Raw genomic sequence first — 14,311 nt, forward strand, 5'->3', positions numbered from 1 at the left:
CGCGGATACTGGATTCGCTTGTCATTGTGAGAAGTTTAACAGCTGTGTGTACCTTGGTTACAATGAACTAATTCATGCGTATCTCTTTGTTGTCAGTGTTCTAGAATCTCTCAGTCCCTTTAATATGGTGTGAAAGATTTTGACAATATGTGAAAACATGTCTTAGCTTATAAGTTTGGTCAGAAAGTGTAGGAAAAACATTTGAATCATGTATCAAGAAATCAGACCATTCACGATTGTTAAGTAGAGTCAGTATTGCAACTGAAATGTTTATTGAAACAATAAAACGTGATATATTAATTCTTCTTAATAACAATTTTAGTTAAATGTTCTCCGTTGCACATTAATCACTATGTAATAAAACAAAACAGTCTTCATATCTCTGCATTTATTTTGATATCTGTATGTTATTTGAGCAAAAATAATCCCTGCAAACCCTCATTAAATGCCCTTGATATCCTTGAGGTGTTGAGAAGTTGGCAGTTCATGATACAGTTAAATAAATCTATAAACACATCATAAAAGTTTCAACCTCAGGCAAGCGATTTGTGATCTACATACTCATTACCTCTTAGGAAACAAAATTACATTATTCTAAAATTTAATGAGCGTTATTCGACTTAAACAAAATATTATGCTATTTAAACCCTTTTCAAATTAAATAACAGATTTTAACTTAAATATTATTGATTTGTTTCTCCCAAAAGTAGTAGTAGTATATAATGTAATTAGATGTAAAACTGTGAAAAGCAGAAAAAAGTAATCTAAGATTTTTTTTTATTGTCAGTACTGTGATCTCGACCACTTTAATCTCATTTTAGTCTGGGTCAGTAATTGAGAGATGGGGGGCATGGGGTTTCTGTCGTGTAGTGATCAGTGATACAGACGTCTCCCTCCTAAAACAGGCCTCTCTCTTTCTTAAGGTTCTGTTGTTTCCACAGAGGCATGGCATAGAACTTTGAGCGAGGCATTCCCAAAACTAGAGCAAAGTCGTCATTTGACAAATACTCCTGCAGAGAGAGAGAGAGGGGGAGAGAGAGGGAGAGAGAGAGAGAGAGAGACTGTGTTAATGGTATATGATATGAATAGGTTTCCTTCATTTTGTTGTTTAAGATCCATGGAGAAACATCAGTGCCCAAGTGTAATTGGAACATTTTTTTTAGATCAAAACCCCAGGCGGCACCTCTTTTCTGGTCGGGTCGACGCCGTCTGGAAGGTCCTCTGCCAGAATGTTTACCAACTTGTCAGCTGGAAAGGTAGGCAGTGCAGCTGACGACATTATGCCCTTGTCATTAGAGATGAGTGTTGAGTTTGGTTTGGCGGTGTCCTGCAGGAAGAGAGGAAGTCTGATGTTAAAAGTTAGAACAAACTTAGAACAAACTCAGTCAGTGACGATCAAAGACATACAGTATATGTGTGGAACATGTCTTAGTTGAACAGACCACTGTAATCCTGATGACCTCAGTTGCATCTCCAAGTTCTGCCTTGAGCTCCTGGTAGGATTTCCCTCCCTGAAAGACAAAAGCGATGTGAACCGGTCATGTTATTGATTAAAGACATGACAGAGTTTTGTGAGGGCACGACTAGTCTTGAGCTTTTTGATTTTTTTCGCTTTTTTTTTGTACGTACACTCCACATGTGTGTGTCCCAGGCGTGGAACCAGCCTGTAAAGGTGGGCGGCTCAAAGCCCTGCTTGACCAGTACGATGGGGGTTTTTGGGTCCCTGGCACCGGGGTGGGTTTTCAGGTACTCCTGAGCCGTGATCACCGCATCCGCCTTCTCCTTCTCATTGGCTCCTTTGCCGATCCACAGGAAGACCTGATGAGAAAAGAGGAAAGAAAAAAAGAAAGAAAGAAAGAGAGAGGAGTTAGAACAGAAAGAGGAATACAGATTTTCCTTAAAGATTGCTTTAATACATTTACAGCCAACATTGAAATCCAGATTTAGTCAACACACTTTCTAGCTCCAAATTTGGTCAGGGTCAGGGTTAGGGTTAGGGTTAGGGTTAGGGTTAGAGAAATACATGCATCATCGGGGATTTTGGCCAGCTTCATTACAATAGTTATGTTTTAACGATTCTTATATTTTCATCCACTTGCTTCATACTAAAATCATCACTGACTGTGTGCCTTAAAATATATTGAGGTTCACAGCCGCAATATCTGCTCCTTTCTCAGCTTCTCCCTTTTGGTGAAAATGAGGAACCGTATGTAAATTTTTTTTCACAGTTGTGAACTGTGTTTTTAGGCCTCAGGGGTGATAAACGTACCACCCTAGATAGAGCTCTGTGACAAACTAAGTCCATTTGTGGCCCTCACCTGGTCCCAGATGTCCAGCAACATCACATCGTCCTCGTCCAGGTCGCTCTGGTCAAAGTTGGCGATCTCGGTGGCGATGAAGCGGCCCGTCTGATTGGAGCACTCAAAGAGGCGTGGTGTGATGTCATGGTGCTCCTCCTGAAGCCTTAACGAGGAGGAATGCACAGCAGACTTTACCAAAACACTACAGATCTGAGACGTGAGGTGGTCAGTTCGTAAACTTTTCACCGCGCACAACAGGTCCACAGAGAGGAACTCAGAGGAGCCGACTGACGAATGCCTGGTGTTCAGGTTTGGCGGAAGATAAATGTAACGGCACACGCGTTCGTTTAGTTTACGTGTTGCGACGTTACCTTTTACTGTTGGCGTACTGTGTCTTCCCTCCCAGGTTCACCCAGAAATCTGCTGGCTCCTGACCCTCTGCGATCACATGTTTCTCCCTCTTGGAGATGATGTCAGCCAGCTGTTTCCCCATCTCTCTCTCATCCCCGCTGCAGCCCTACAATGTACATTAATATGAGACAATGAGGTAGAGTTCCAGTGTGAGGCTGCATACACAGTCATTTAAAACAAAGGAATGACTGTCTCGATACATTAATGAGTCTCTGCCTAAACTATGAAGGCTCATTCTGCCAACTGGCTTCACTGTGTGTTATTCGGCTGAAGCTCTTCTGTCGAGGAGCCTTAGTGGCAGTAATGTAAGAGAGGGTAAATTTTTCATACTGAAAATATGATGCATAAAATTCAAAGAGCATACACTTGCACAGACATTGCGTCCAGAGACATACCATACCTACCTGTTGCGGCGTAACAATAACAGAGAAATACCCCGAAGAAAGAAGTGTGTTTTTTTTTTTTTACATAATGAGGGGACCCCGACACAGACCTTTCCGTACCACAGGAAGCAGCTGTTCTCAGCGCTGAGCACAAACACGTCGTTGGAGTTGAGGCTTGAGGAACGTGGAGGAACCTCGACGGCGCGCGTGTTGAATTCGTTTGTTCCGTACACGTGGAACAGCCTCACGGCATTCTGAGATGTTGTGGTGCTTTGTCTGGAACTTCCCTCCTGTCAGCATAAAACAACAGGAACGCAGTCAGAGGAGTAAGCTGGTAAACTTAAATCGGATGCCTCAGGTACTGAACACTCCTCAGTATTGAACAAGAAGATCAAGAGGACTGAAACAACACGCCCCCTGCTGATGATGTGTGGTCATGACATTTATACATTAACATTCGTCAGACTATATGACACTGTTCATAGTCTCATGTGACCGCGCATGTTGGGCCTACCTCATAGACGACCATTTTCCCTTTGAATATGGCCATGAGATGCAGCGGCTCTTTCCCCATGGGAACCCGAACCTGTACCGGTTCCCCATTGTATTTCTGGTCCAGAATCACTGCTTGGTACGCTGAGGCTGTCAGTTCTGCTGTGCTGGCATGACTACCCTGAAATGTTACGCACAGTTTAACGTAACAGACCTGATTAAAAAGCAAAAAAGGAGCTACATAAAAGTGGATATCCATCGCCATAGAAACGAACTGTGCAAGCGGCTCTCTTATCAGTTCTCTGCTTCCTGGTGATATCAGGGCAGCCACGTTGCTAAGCAGATGTTTGACTGACATACAGAGAGAAGCATGAAAAACGAAGGGTCTTTAGTATTACGAACCTGCCAGATGTACAGAATGTAGTGAATCTTGTTGTTGACTTCATACTTGTAAAGGATGAGATAGCAGTCGCCGCCGTAGAAATGTCCCAGCCACTTTCTGTCCACAGGGACTAGTTCATTGTCCTCTATCCTCCACACCTACAGTTTATAAGAAAAAAAAAAAAAAAAGGGAATTTTCACAACTTTAATTTCAAATGAATCGCTTTCGCTTCACACAGCAGATGGAACAATACGATGAAACCGCACATACCTCTGCTTCACCTGTTCCGTCGTCGACCATCTGCTGCCTGGCCGCCAGGTCGGGCCGGGCGTGCATAGACGTGGCGTCGAACTTGATTTGCTCTACCTTAGCTACAAAGTACAAGGGACACACGGCAAAAACAAAAAGCAGATTTTAAGACAGCTCTTCATGCGTCACACCGAACTGTCTTTCAACATCGTCCTATCGCTGTGAACGGCAGCACAGGTTCTGCTTTGCGTAAGTTGTTGGTGTCGGTGTAGTGTGCGTGTGGGGCTGCACGGTGAAAAACAAAAGGAAGAACCTCTCACCGATTTTGCCTGGGCTGTGAGTGGTGCCCAGACCCACGGTCTGGCCTTTCACCGTCCACTTCTGGAAGAGCTGCTTAAACAAAGCCGACTCGGCACCCTCGTTCACTGTCTCCACATAGGTGGACGGGGGATAGCCTTTTGCTTTTTTGTAAGCCTGAGAAAAAGAGCAAATTAATGAGTATTTGGAAATTGTAATTATAATATCTAGTATTACTTTTGGTGTTCTTTAAAGTAGTGAACATGGCTTCAGCATTTCAAGGGCCAGGCTGAAATACTCAAGAATAAATCATTTAAAAATATTGACTGAACGAAAGCAATGAGGTAATATGAGAGACTCACCTCGGCTTTATTCAGTGCCTGGGACCTCTCTGTCTGAGACGCCTTCTTCCCTTTCCAGACAAAGATTCTTATTCCACCCTGATCTAGCAGGTAACAATCCTGTCCCAAGAGTAAGGCAAGAAACCTTGATACAGCACTCAGTGTAAGATAATGTTTAACTTTATCATACTCCACACCCTTACAATTTACAATTTTACAGTTTAGTTATTTGGCAGACGCTTTTAGCCAAAGCGACTTACAATCAGTGAAAAAAATTCCTTTTTTCCCCCTTTTTTCCCTTTGTGACTGAGCTGTGTAAAAAAATTCTTGGAGCTAGACAGAGTTCTTTTTTTTTTTTTTTTTGAAGAGTTCCTTTACATCCAGTATCTTACACTGTTAACTTGTGATAGGAAACTGTTCTATTTGTTGTGTTGATTTATATGAAATCAGAGGAGGTGTTTCAATAATCCACAGTCACCACTGATTGTAAAGAGAGTTAAGAATTGGCTCACAGAGTTTATTTAATACTGACCAACCTGCTGTATGGCACACACTTTCCAATGCCTTAACAATGGTGCAGTTTTGTTTTTTCTTTTTTGTAAAACACCTTTTAGCCACAACATATTCATATTTGTAAAATAGCTGAGAGAAAGCTGAATTGCTACTGAAACCTTAAACGGGAACTTGTTCATTAAGTCTATTTTTTTTTTAAAACAAGTTTATTAAGATATATTTTTAATCTGTAACTTCCTAATGTTCTATCCTTTCTTCCTCTTTATCTATCTTTCAGGGCCAGTTGTAGTACCCTAACATTAACTGTGACATGTTGAGTAAAGATTAGGGTGAGCCCAGACGGCTGAGTGGTCTCATGTTTCCCTTAACAAAGGTTTTAACCTCCTGTGTGTTTAGTACTGACCTTTCATCCACGTTTACTGGCTTCTCCTGGACACAGTCGAGTTCTACTTATTTTAAAGACCACACAGCTCCTACTATAATTACTAAAATGTTATGCACATTGCTGTCAGTGTAATTTGTCCATCTGAATGAATTGGAGCTCCAAGCGATTAATATTAATATTTATACATATTTTTATAAATTGCGAAACAATGAATGAAAAACAGTAATAATCAATCAATATCCAATACACTAATGAGCTAAGTTTTGACACTAGATTAAAACTCCATTTTTTTGTTTGTTTGTTTGTTTGTTCACGGTGTTGGCAAGTTATCATTAAGGATGGTCTCTCTGCGTAGCCTTTCAAGTATGGTATTTATGTCAATGCAGAGCCTCTTACCAAACTGCTAACTGCTTTACAAACCTGGAGATTTACATGAGTCTTTGCAAGGCACTTGAACTTTTGTTGAACCACACCTACCAGGAAGACCTGTGAAGTGGATTTCCTTTCCTCCCCCATCGATGGTTTTACAGTTTTATTATTTTTTTCATTCTGACTGTAACCTGGGTTTGGCCTCTCATGTTACAGTTGAGTAAATCTGTTTCTAATTTGGGTTTAGACACTCACGTTAGAGTTGAGTAGATCTGCCTCTAATCTGGGTTTAGACACTCACGTTAGACTTGAGTAAATCTGCTTCTAATCTGGGTTTAGCCACTCACATTATAGTTCAGTAAATCTGCCTCTAATCTGTGTTTAGCCACTCACGTTAGACTTGAGTAAATCTGCTTCTAATCTGGGTTTAGCCACTCACATTATAGTTCAGTAAATCTGGTTCTAATCTGGGTTTAGACACTCACACTAGAGTTGAGCAAGTCTTGTGTCAGAGGCTTCACAGCAATCTCTTGGACCACCAGGTTTCCCTGAGCGTCTGAAATGCTGTGGACAAAAAAAAAGAAAAAAAAAAACAAAGGACAACAACAACAAAAAAAAAGTCATTGACTGAAAACGAAAGTAACAAGTGTTTTATGTAACAGTGTCAACCTTTCTTCCTCCGTGCTCTCTCTCTCTCGCTCTCTCTCTCTCTCGCTCTCTCTCTCTCTCTCTCTCTCTCTCTCTCTCTCTCGCTCTCTCTCTCTCGCTCTCTCTCTCTCTCTCTCTCTCTCTCTCTCTCTCTCTCTCTCTGTTCATACAGAAACAAATTGAGACGTGCTTTCAAGCTTGTGTCTGACTAGGATGGAGCGAGCTGTGCTTACTGAAAGAGCTTAATGCTGGACTTGAGTTTCTCGTCCACCACCTCGTCGGATATGGGCTCTCTGATGTCCCTCTTGTCTCCCAGGACCTTCTTCATCAGATTGAAGGCCTCCTCAGAAGATTTCTCATCGTCCCCCTCCACCACCGTCACCTGGGCGCGGCCCCCTCTCTCCCTGTCCCTGATGTCCTTGGCCAAATTCATCCCCTAAAAGGAGTTGCTTTGCATCTTATTCTCAAGCTCATGTGGTATATTCCTCCCTTGAGAGTCAAGACTTTATTGTAAAGCTGTTATTGTGTCGTGATACCTTGAGTCTCTCCATGCGGTTGCTTTTGGGCCCATTCCATTGGATAATGAGGTTACCCAGATCCAGCAGGAACACATCTCCTTTGTTGAAACTGCTCCAGTTCAGGTCCACCTGAAAAACACAGCGTGATGTCCAGTATACACATCATGTCCAATCTACATATCATGTCCATTATAACACATAATATCCTGTCTGACTGTCTGCTTTTCATGATCTTTGTAGTGGTGGAGTGGTGCCATTACTGGAATGGATTATTACACAGAAAATCATGTGAGACAAAGTCTCCACTAGGGGGGAGAGAGGGGCCATGAGAAATTGTGAAGCTGTGAGCGTTTGCTGGAAATGCAAATGATGCGTCACTATCTCGCTTCTCTCTCAACCCTCTTTCCCCATGTCACAGTTCAAAAGGTCAGAGTTATTCGTGTCGTCAGTGGGCGTTAGGGTTTGGATGGTTCAGTGGGAAGGCTGGTGCTGTCGTACTCTCCCAACGAAACGCTCCGCTCATGGCTTTGCATCGCAGAGCCGCTCATCCCATGAGAGTTTGACTGGAATTTTATGAGTCTGGAGTTTTAGACAGAGCTAAATTCCTAAGGGTAAGATTCTGTGGGTGTAGAGCAGTGTTAAGGGTGATGGTGTACAAAGTGATATAATCTTTTTAGAGACATATTAACATATTAACCATAATCTTTTTAGGGACATATTAGCAAAAAAAAAAGTTTGTCGTAGCTCACAGAAATGAGTCCTACTTCTCTGTTCAATCTAAAGCGTTTCCTCAGAGCGGACCCGAAAGAGGAACGGGCTTTCCAGCAAATGACTTGATGCAACAAGATTGACAAGATGTAACCACTATTTCAGTGATGAGGAAGCAAAATGAGTTGAGCTTAAGCAACGGTTTAAGTCATGGGCAGAGACACATTTATTAATGTGTGTTTCATTTTCCTTAAAAAAAAAAAAAAGCCTTTCTGCCTGTACTTGGTATGTTGCTGAACAACTCCACCGCTGTACAGAATCTCTCATTTTCATTTGAGGCAGTTCTTTTCGTGAACCGACAGGTCTTTACCTGCTGGTCCATACGGGTTGAAAGTAAATGAGTAATTACTCAAGAGTGTGTGCTGTCGCTTGTTGAATGACAAATAAAGTATTGAGGGAACTGCTGGTTGTCATCTTTCTGCTTGCCATTTTGTAGATTCGTACAGGTTTTGACAGAGTAATTTAGACATAAATCAGTCAGTAGTTTGATTTTTTTTTTTTTTTGTTTCCAGGAAGTAATGAACAAGTAATCCCATTACAGTTTGAGATATGTGATTAGTCACGTGTGATGACTTAACTTTGACTAACCACACCCACACTAAACTGGAGTAATTAACAAAAATCTAGGACATTAATAAGTGGAGCGCTCTCTTGTAGTTACTCTAATGTTAATACTTCATGACTTGGTCGATGGACCAGTGGAACTGCACCCTTTGACTTTTGAGTTGGAGTAAAGTTCTGGTTGGGCTCTTCCTCACCTCCCCTGCTGCCACATTCCTCTTCCCTTTGACGTGCAGCAGCCGACGGACGTTGTATGTGTTGGTCTCCACTTGGTTCAGACCAGAGGCTACTCCACCCTTTTTGTATCTGCAATCAGAATGTCATCAGTACGGTAGGTCAAACCTACACAGCTCATTCTGAGAAAGAGGAATGCAGAAGTAAAAACTGTGTTTTTTCAACTTCCTAAAAACGAATCCTATTTATGCTCATGTTGATTCGTCTTCGGGAACTGGGTTGGAATTAGATGACATGAGTAACAAAGTTGTGTGTTTTACTTTGGTCACAAAAAAACAAAACAAAACAAAACTGATTTAAAGCCAACCGGTATTACTATTTTTTTTTTCAAGTAATAAATTAAAGAGTTTTAAAAAACACAGTGCATATGTGTATATTTTTTTGTAATGCATAGAGGACACTTTGTACGACGAGGTTTTTGGAGAGGGTGGACTTTACATGATGCCCTGTTTGAAGTATCCACGGAAGGCAGGGCTCTCATAGCCCTGGGTTTCCCGGTGTTGGACGGCAACACCACCCAAGTGGTCATCCATGAGGGTGGTGTATATGGCCGCTGAACCTTGTTCATCCTGAGACGTTTGTTTACCCAGCCAGTAGTGGATGTCATAGGAAAAAGAGCTGCTGGTCTTACGAGTCTTGAAGACAGAAAAAGACAAGAAGTTTATTAAACGTGACACCATGATTGTTTTTTCAACCCTTTTGTTTCATACGATTTTTTTTCTTTTTCTTTCTTTTTTATAGATTTGAAAATGACCTTTTATATTCATCATAATTACTTACATGCAATATGATATAGCTGTCTCCTTCATAAAAATGTCCATAGGTTTTAGAAGGCACAGGTTTCAGTTCCATGTTCTGGCCAAGGATAAAACAAACGCACCATAAAACACTTTTCTTTGATGGACTCAGAGGGAGAAATAAACAGCAATAACATTATTTAGATCAGATACACCATCACAGTATTGTCCCTCATAAATATCTTATCTGATTAAAATCTGTACGGGAGGACATCCCCTTTTTTTTCACTAAGGTCAAATGGACTGCACTGGTAAGGCTGGTCCGTAATGACTAAGTGAACACACACCCTAACACTCACTTACCTCCACCCTCCATATCTGTAGCCCTGGAGTGGTTTTATTAAGGGCTCTGGAAACCTGGGTCTTGGCTTCGACTTTTGGCATGATGGAATCTTCTTTAGTCTCAGGGAAACACCTGAGAGAAATGGGACAGAGGGTAGGGTGGAAAAGAGAAAAAAAAAACCAACTTGATGCTTTATCTATTCATTGCTGATACGTACTCTTATCTTTACCACTCTTTGTAAAAGCCTCATGGAATCATCTACGATTTTTTTTTTTTGTTTCACAGTAATTACAGATGAGATTAGCGTTGTGAAGAGTCAAGACAGCCATATTGTGTTCTGAACTGAAGTCACCACCTCCAACGCTTCTCAAACTCACGCCTCAAAATGTTGCACATCAGAAACATCCTCTGTCTTCTAACCTCCGCCCAACGTTATTGACTGTAACCCAGTCATCACACCCGTTTGTCACCATCACTCCCGGAGTATGAGCCAATGACGCTGAACACCAAACACTCCTTCCGACTCCCTGATGATTCTCCTGTCAGCACTAACAGTTTCCTGACAGCATGATACCATGACCCTCCCTGACTAAGCCTTTTGTGGTCTAAAGTATCACGGCAAAGCGTAGTTAATGATTTAATTAGAGTTGCCCTTTTACCCCGGTCACCTCAGTGTAATGAGGGAGGTGCCTCACAGAAGACAATTCCGTAATTGACTGCCGGAAACTTTTACCTGGTAACCTGTGCCGTGAGGCCAAATGTGCAGCTCATACCAGAGCTGTGTCTGCCCTGCGTTAGGAAAACACAACTAACCACAATACAGGAAACGACAGTTTTGCTAACTTTAGACGACTATAAGAAGATCTTCTGTTTTCAGCTAAGACAGAGTCAAAATGAGTACAGACCATGTGACTGCCTTTCATCATCTCAGCTCAGTGTCTAAGTGTTCTTCAGTGCTTCACCAGCAGTTTTTTTTTCAAGAGATAACTTACACAAGTTCTTTTCTTTTGAAAACATGATCTCACGCTCTGTACACGGTTCTGAGTTCTTAAATATCAGACTTAATATGTCAAAAAAAACCCCAAAAAACCAGGGAGGAGTATGCCTTTGGGTTCTTAAGTGCCATCTTTTCACCAGGTGAATCAAGGCTCCAACTCGAGAGACGCAATTTAAAAAGCTTTTTTGACATCATGTAAGAGTACATCAGCTCCATCACAACGTTTCAGAGCCGTAGTCATATGAAGAATGACACATAGCTTAAATCTTAAGTTAGAACAGGTCTTTGCCGCTTACCGTGGAAAAACCCGCTTGTCACCTCGGCATGTGTGAAGTAACACCAGACCTGCACTTGCAGATGTGAAATAAAAAATGCAAGGTTTAACGAGTAGGGTTTTTTTTTTTTTTTTTTTTGAACAATCATGACGTGAAACACCCAACAAAATTCTTTTCCTGCAGCGAATGTAATGTTTTGCAATTGTTTTGGTGTAACTGTGCGGAATAAACAAAACAATACATGGGCAACCCAATTAAGACGGACTGCTTCTCAAATGCCGATACACAAACTTACTACTTGTAAATTTGAATAGAATACAAACAGTTTAGGGTGGGCGTCGCTTTTTTTGTATTGTTGCCTTGGTTGCATGAGGCTGTATGTGGTTTATTATCCGTAGACAGTAAAACGCTTTTGTTCTATATTTGTTTGGTGTCTATCATGAACATACACCTCGCAGCTGTTTAACTTCATCTGCTATCTAAAAAAAAAAAACCCAACATAAAAACCCAAAGCTTAAGCACCAGCTTGCATGTGTACTGGTCTCAAAAATAAGACACACCCTTTCCCACACGCTCTCAACCCTCAAAACCACACTCAGTTCAACCAGTTTTTCTCACTGAATATATATGTATATTATTATTATTTTTTTGGCTTGTTTTTTCCTGGAGGGCCTGGACGAATCTGCCTCAGTGCACTGACCACTGCATTGGTCTGATGCTCTGTGCCTAGTTACTGTCACCTGTTGAGGGTTCTCTGTCCACCTCTGAGCAGCTGCTATGGTAACAGTAGAATATTCAGGAGAGCAACATTCTAAGCTGTGGTTATGTGAGTGAAACGTAGTCAGAGGTTTTGAGGTTAGCTGAGTTTAGCATGTAAGCTACCTTGTGAACTGCTCTGTTTTTCTCTGTGGTATTTTGTCTGAGGTAATTATTTATGATGGTGCAAGTGATGGTTTAAATAATGAACCGTGTTATAATGCACAGTGTAGGACTATTACAGCTCTCTCACTGGTTTTTATCATCGTATAGAGCATTACTTCTCCAGTTACAAAAAAGAAAGACATTCTTTTCCCTTCTCTTTTCCTTCATCTTGTTCTTGTTCTTGTTTTTCTTCTTCTTCTAGTTCTCTACAGAGCTCTGGGGATGTTTTCTAATGAACATAAATGTGCAGGATGGCTGAATACTACAGAAAAAATGCAAAGCATTTAAATATTTCATGCTTGCAGTAGCAAAAACATATTAAAATACATGTACTTCTGTAAATCAGACCTCAGTAGATCGGCTGTGGACATCTCAGAAGCCTCAACCTTGGCATTTGTATGTTTGTGTGTGTGTGTGTGGTGTGTGTGTGTGTGTGTGTGTGTGTGTGTGTGTTTGAGTGTGTGTGTGTGTGCGCACGCACGTGTGTGAATGTTTAATTAACCTGGCACCTGAAGGTGTGCTAAAATAATTATATAGCTCAACTTTTGACTTTGAAACAGGGATGATTGGAACTTATGCAACAACCAATGGAAAGATGACTATAATCCACTCACTGCCCAGTGCAAAGGTTGTCATTACCATGCTAGAATATCTGCCTGCATCTACAAAGTGCCAGATAGGCACACAACTTTCCTGGCTGGCCTATGCCTGTATTATCACAGCACTGTGCCCACATGAGGATATCTGCAACATGGGACTCCGGCTTTTATTGCGTGTGCTCTGGGTAAACAAACAAAGCGTACAGGGTTATTGAATAATCTTGATATGGATTTATGTGTGTGTGTGTGTGAGACAGAGAGAGAGAGAGAGGGTGTGTGTGTGTGTGTGTGTGTGTGTGAGTGTGTGAGTGTGTGTATGTGTGAGTGTTTGTGTGTGTGTGTGTGTGTGTGTGTGTGTGTGAGTGTGAGTGTGTGTGTGAGTGTCTGTGTGTGTGTGTGTGTGTGTGTGTGTGAGCGTGTGTGTGTGTGTGAGTGTGTGTGTGTGTGTGAGTGTGAGTGTGTGTGTGAGTGTCTGTGTGTGAGTGTGCGTGTGTGTGTGTGTGTGAGTGTGTGTGTGAGTGTCTGTGTGTGTGTGAGTGTTTGTGTGTGTGTGTGTGAGTGTGTGTGTGTGTGTGTGTGTGTGTGAGTGTGTGTGTGTGTGTGTGAGCGTGTGTGTGCGTGTGTGTGTGTGTGAGTGTGTGTGTGTGTGTGTGTGTGTGTGTGTGTGTGTGTGTGTGAGCGTGTGTGTGCGTGTGTGTGCGTGTGTGTGTGTGTGAGTGTGTGTGTGTGGGAGGGGTTCGCCCTGGCATTGCCATCTACTTGTCCTTCTCTTTCTATCCTTTTCCTCAACAGTGTCCAGAAAAACCTGACATCTGCTTCACACTTCACACTTCCTGTCAGTTTTCATCCTCCTGCTGAGCCCTGACGGTGACGTCTTGAAAGTTTCACATGTCTATAAAACATTTTCTACACATGCTCAGCCTTCATTCCTCCCCTAAAATACACTTCTGTTTGAGTTCTGCTGGCATACATATGCCGTCTTTCCTCTGTTCGTTGTCAGTACCTCATATATTGAACAAACACTCTCTCTTTGATTATGGTCACACCCTCTCTATGAATGAAGTGGAAAGAGAGAGAGCGAGAGAGAGAGGGAGAGAGAGACAGAGACAGAGAGCAAGGTCAATACTCTTTATCCACTCAAAACAAGCGACTACGAGGAGAATTTGAACAAAACCCCAGTTGCAGGCATATCTTATCTTATCATATTATATCGAAGTTAAGGTCAAGCATGACCTTGACTAAAGTTATACCGTGTGGCAACAAGACGCAGCCCAAGGTGTAGACCAACAATTCTGATCCTTATGATCCTTATATTTTCACAGTTTAATGTCACAGTTACTGACCCTTCAGCTATCAGTTAAAATCACTCCCATTGAAATGTACACCTTCATTTAATGGTCTTAACCATTCAACACTACTAGTGCTATGTGTTACCGCAAAACGCAGGAAATCAGCACAGCCTCCCACCACTGGTTCATTCATAAGCTCCAGCCTTGTGTCAGTAAAGATGAGTGTTACATGGAACAGAGTATAGCATAAGATCAGTTTAAATCGAGGACAGAGCGCTGGCAAACGGACTCACCTTCTT

General features: G+C 41.9%; 1 protein-coding gene across 1 annotated transcript in view; it reads right to left on the bottom strand.

Annotated features, from left to right (window-relative positions):
• Positions 1-218: 218 nt before the first annotated feature.
• Positions 219-14,311, bottom strand: part of vil1 (villin 1) — a 16,130-nt gene continuing 2,037 nt past the window's right edge. The window contains exons 2-20 of the mRNA XM_030785979.1: positions 9,952-10,063; positions 9,632-9,706; positions 9,290-9,486; positions 8,815-8,923; positions 7,307-7,417; positions 7,004-7,206; positions 6,608-6,686; positions 4,877-4,975; positions 4,538-4,691; positions 4,239-4,339; positions 3,989-4,126; positions 3,609-3,767; positions 3,205-3,384; positions 2,672-2,817; positions 2,319-2,463; positions 1,630-1,818; positions 1,443-1,511; positions 1,184-1,327; positions 219-1,010 (exon numbers count right to left, since the gene is read on the bottom strand). Coding sequence (XP_030641839.1) covers positions 897-1,010; positions 1,184-1,327; positions 1,443-1,511; positions 1,630-1,818; positions 2,319-2,463; positions 2,672-2,817; positions 3,205-3,384; positions 3,609-3,767; positions 3,989-4,126; positions 4,239-4,339; positions 4,538-4,691; positions 4,877-4,975; positions 6,608-6,686; positions 7,004-7,206; positions 7,307-7,417; positions 8,815-8,923; positions 9,290-9,486; positions 9,632-9,706; positions 9,952-10,032 — 2,493 coding nt within the window. The 5' untranslated portion in view covers positions 10,033-10,063 and the 3' untranslated portion in view covers positions 219-896. The remainder of the gene's footprint in view (positions 1,011-1,183; positions 1,328-1,442; positions 1,512-1,629; positions 1,819-2,318; positions 2,464-2,671; positions 2,818-3,204; positions 3,385-3,608; positions 3,768-3,988; positions 4,127-4,238; positions 4,340-4,537; positions 4,692-4,876; positions 4,976-6,607; positions 6,687-7,003; positions 7,207-7,306; positions 7,418-8,814; positions 8,924-9,289; positions 9,487-9,631; positions 9,707-9,951; positions 10,064-14,311) is intronic.

The sequence above is a fragment of the Chanos chanos genome, chromosome 10 (assembly GCF_902362185.1).
Source record: "Chanos chanos chromosome 10, fChaCha1.1, whole genome shotgun sequence".
NCBI lineage: Eukaryota > Metazoa > Chordata > Actinopteri > Gonorynchiformes > Chanidae > Chanos > Chanos chanos.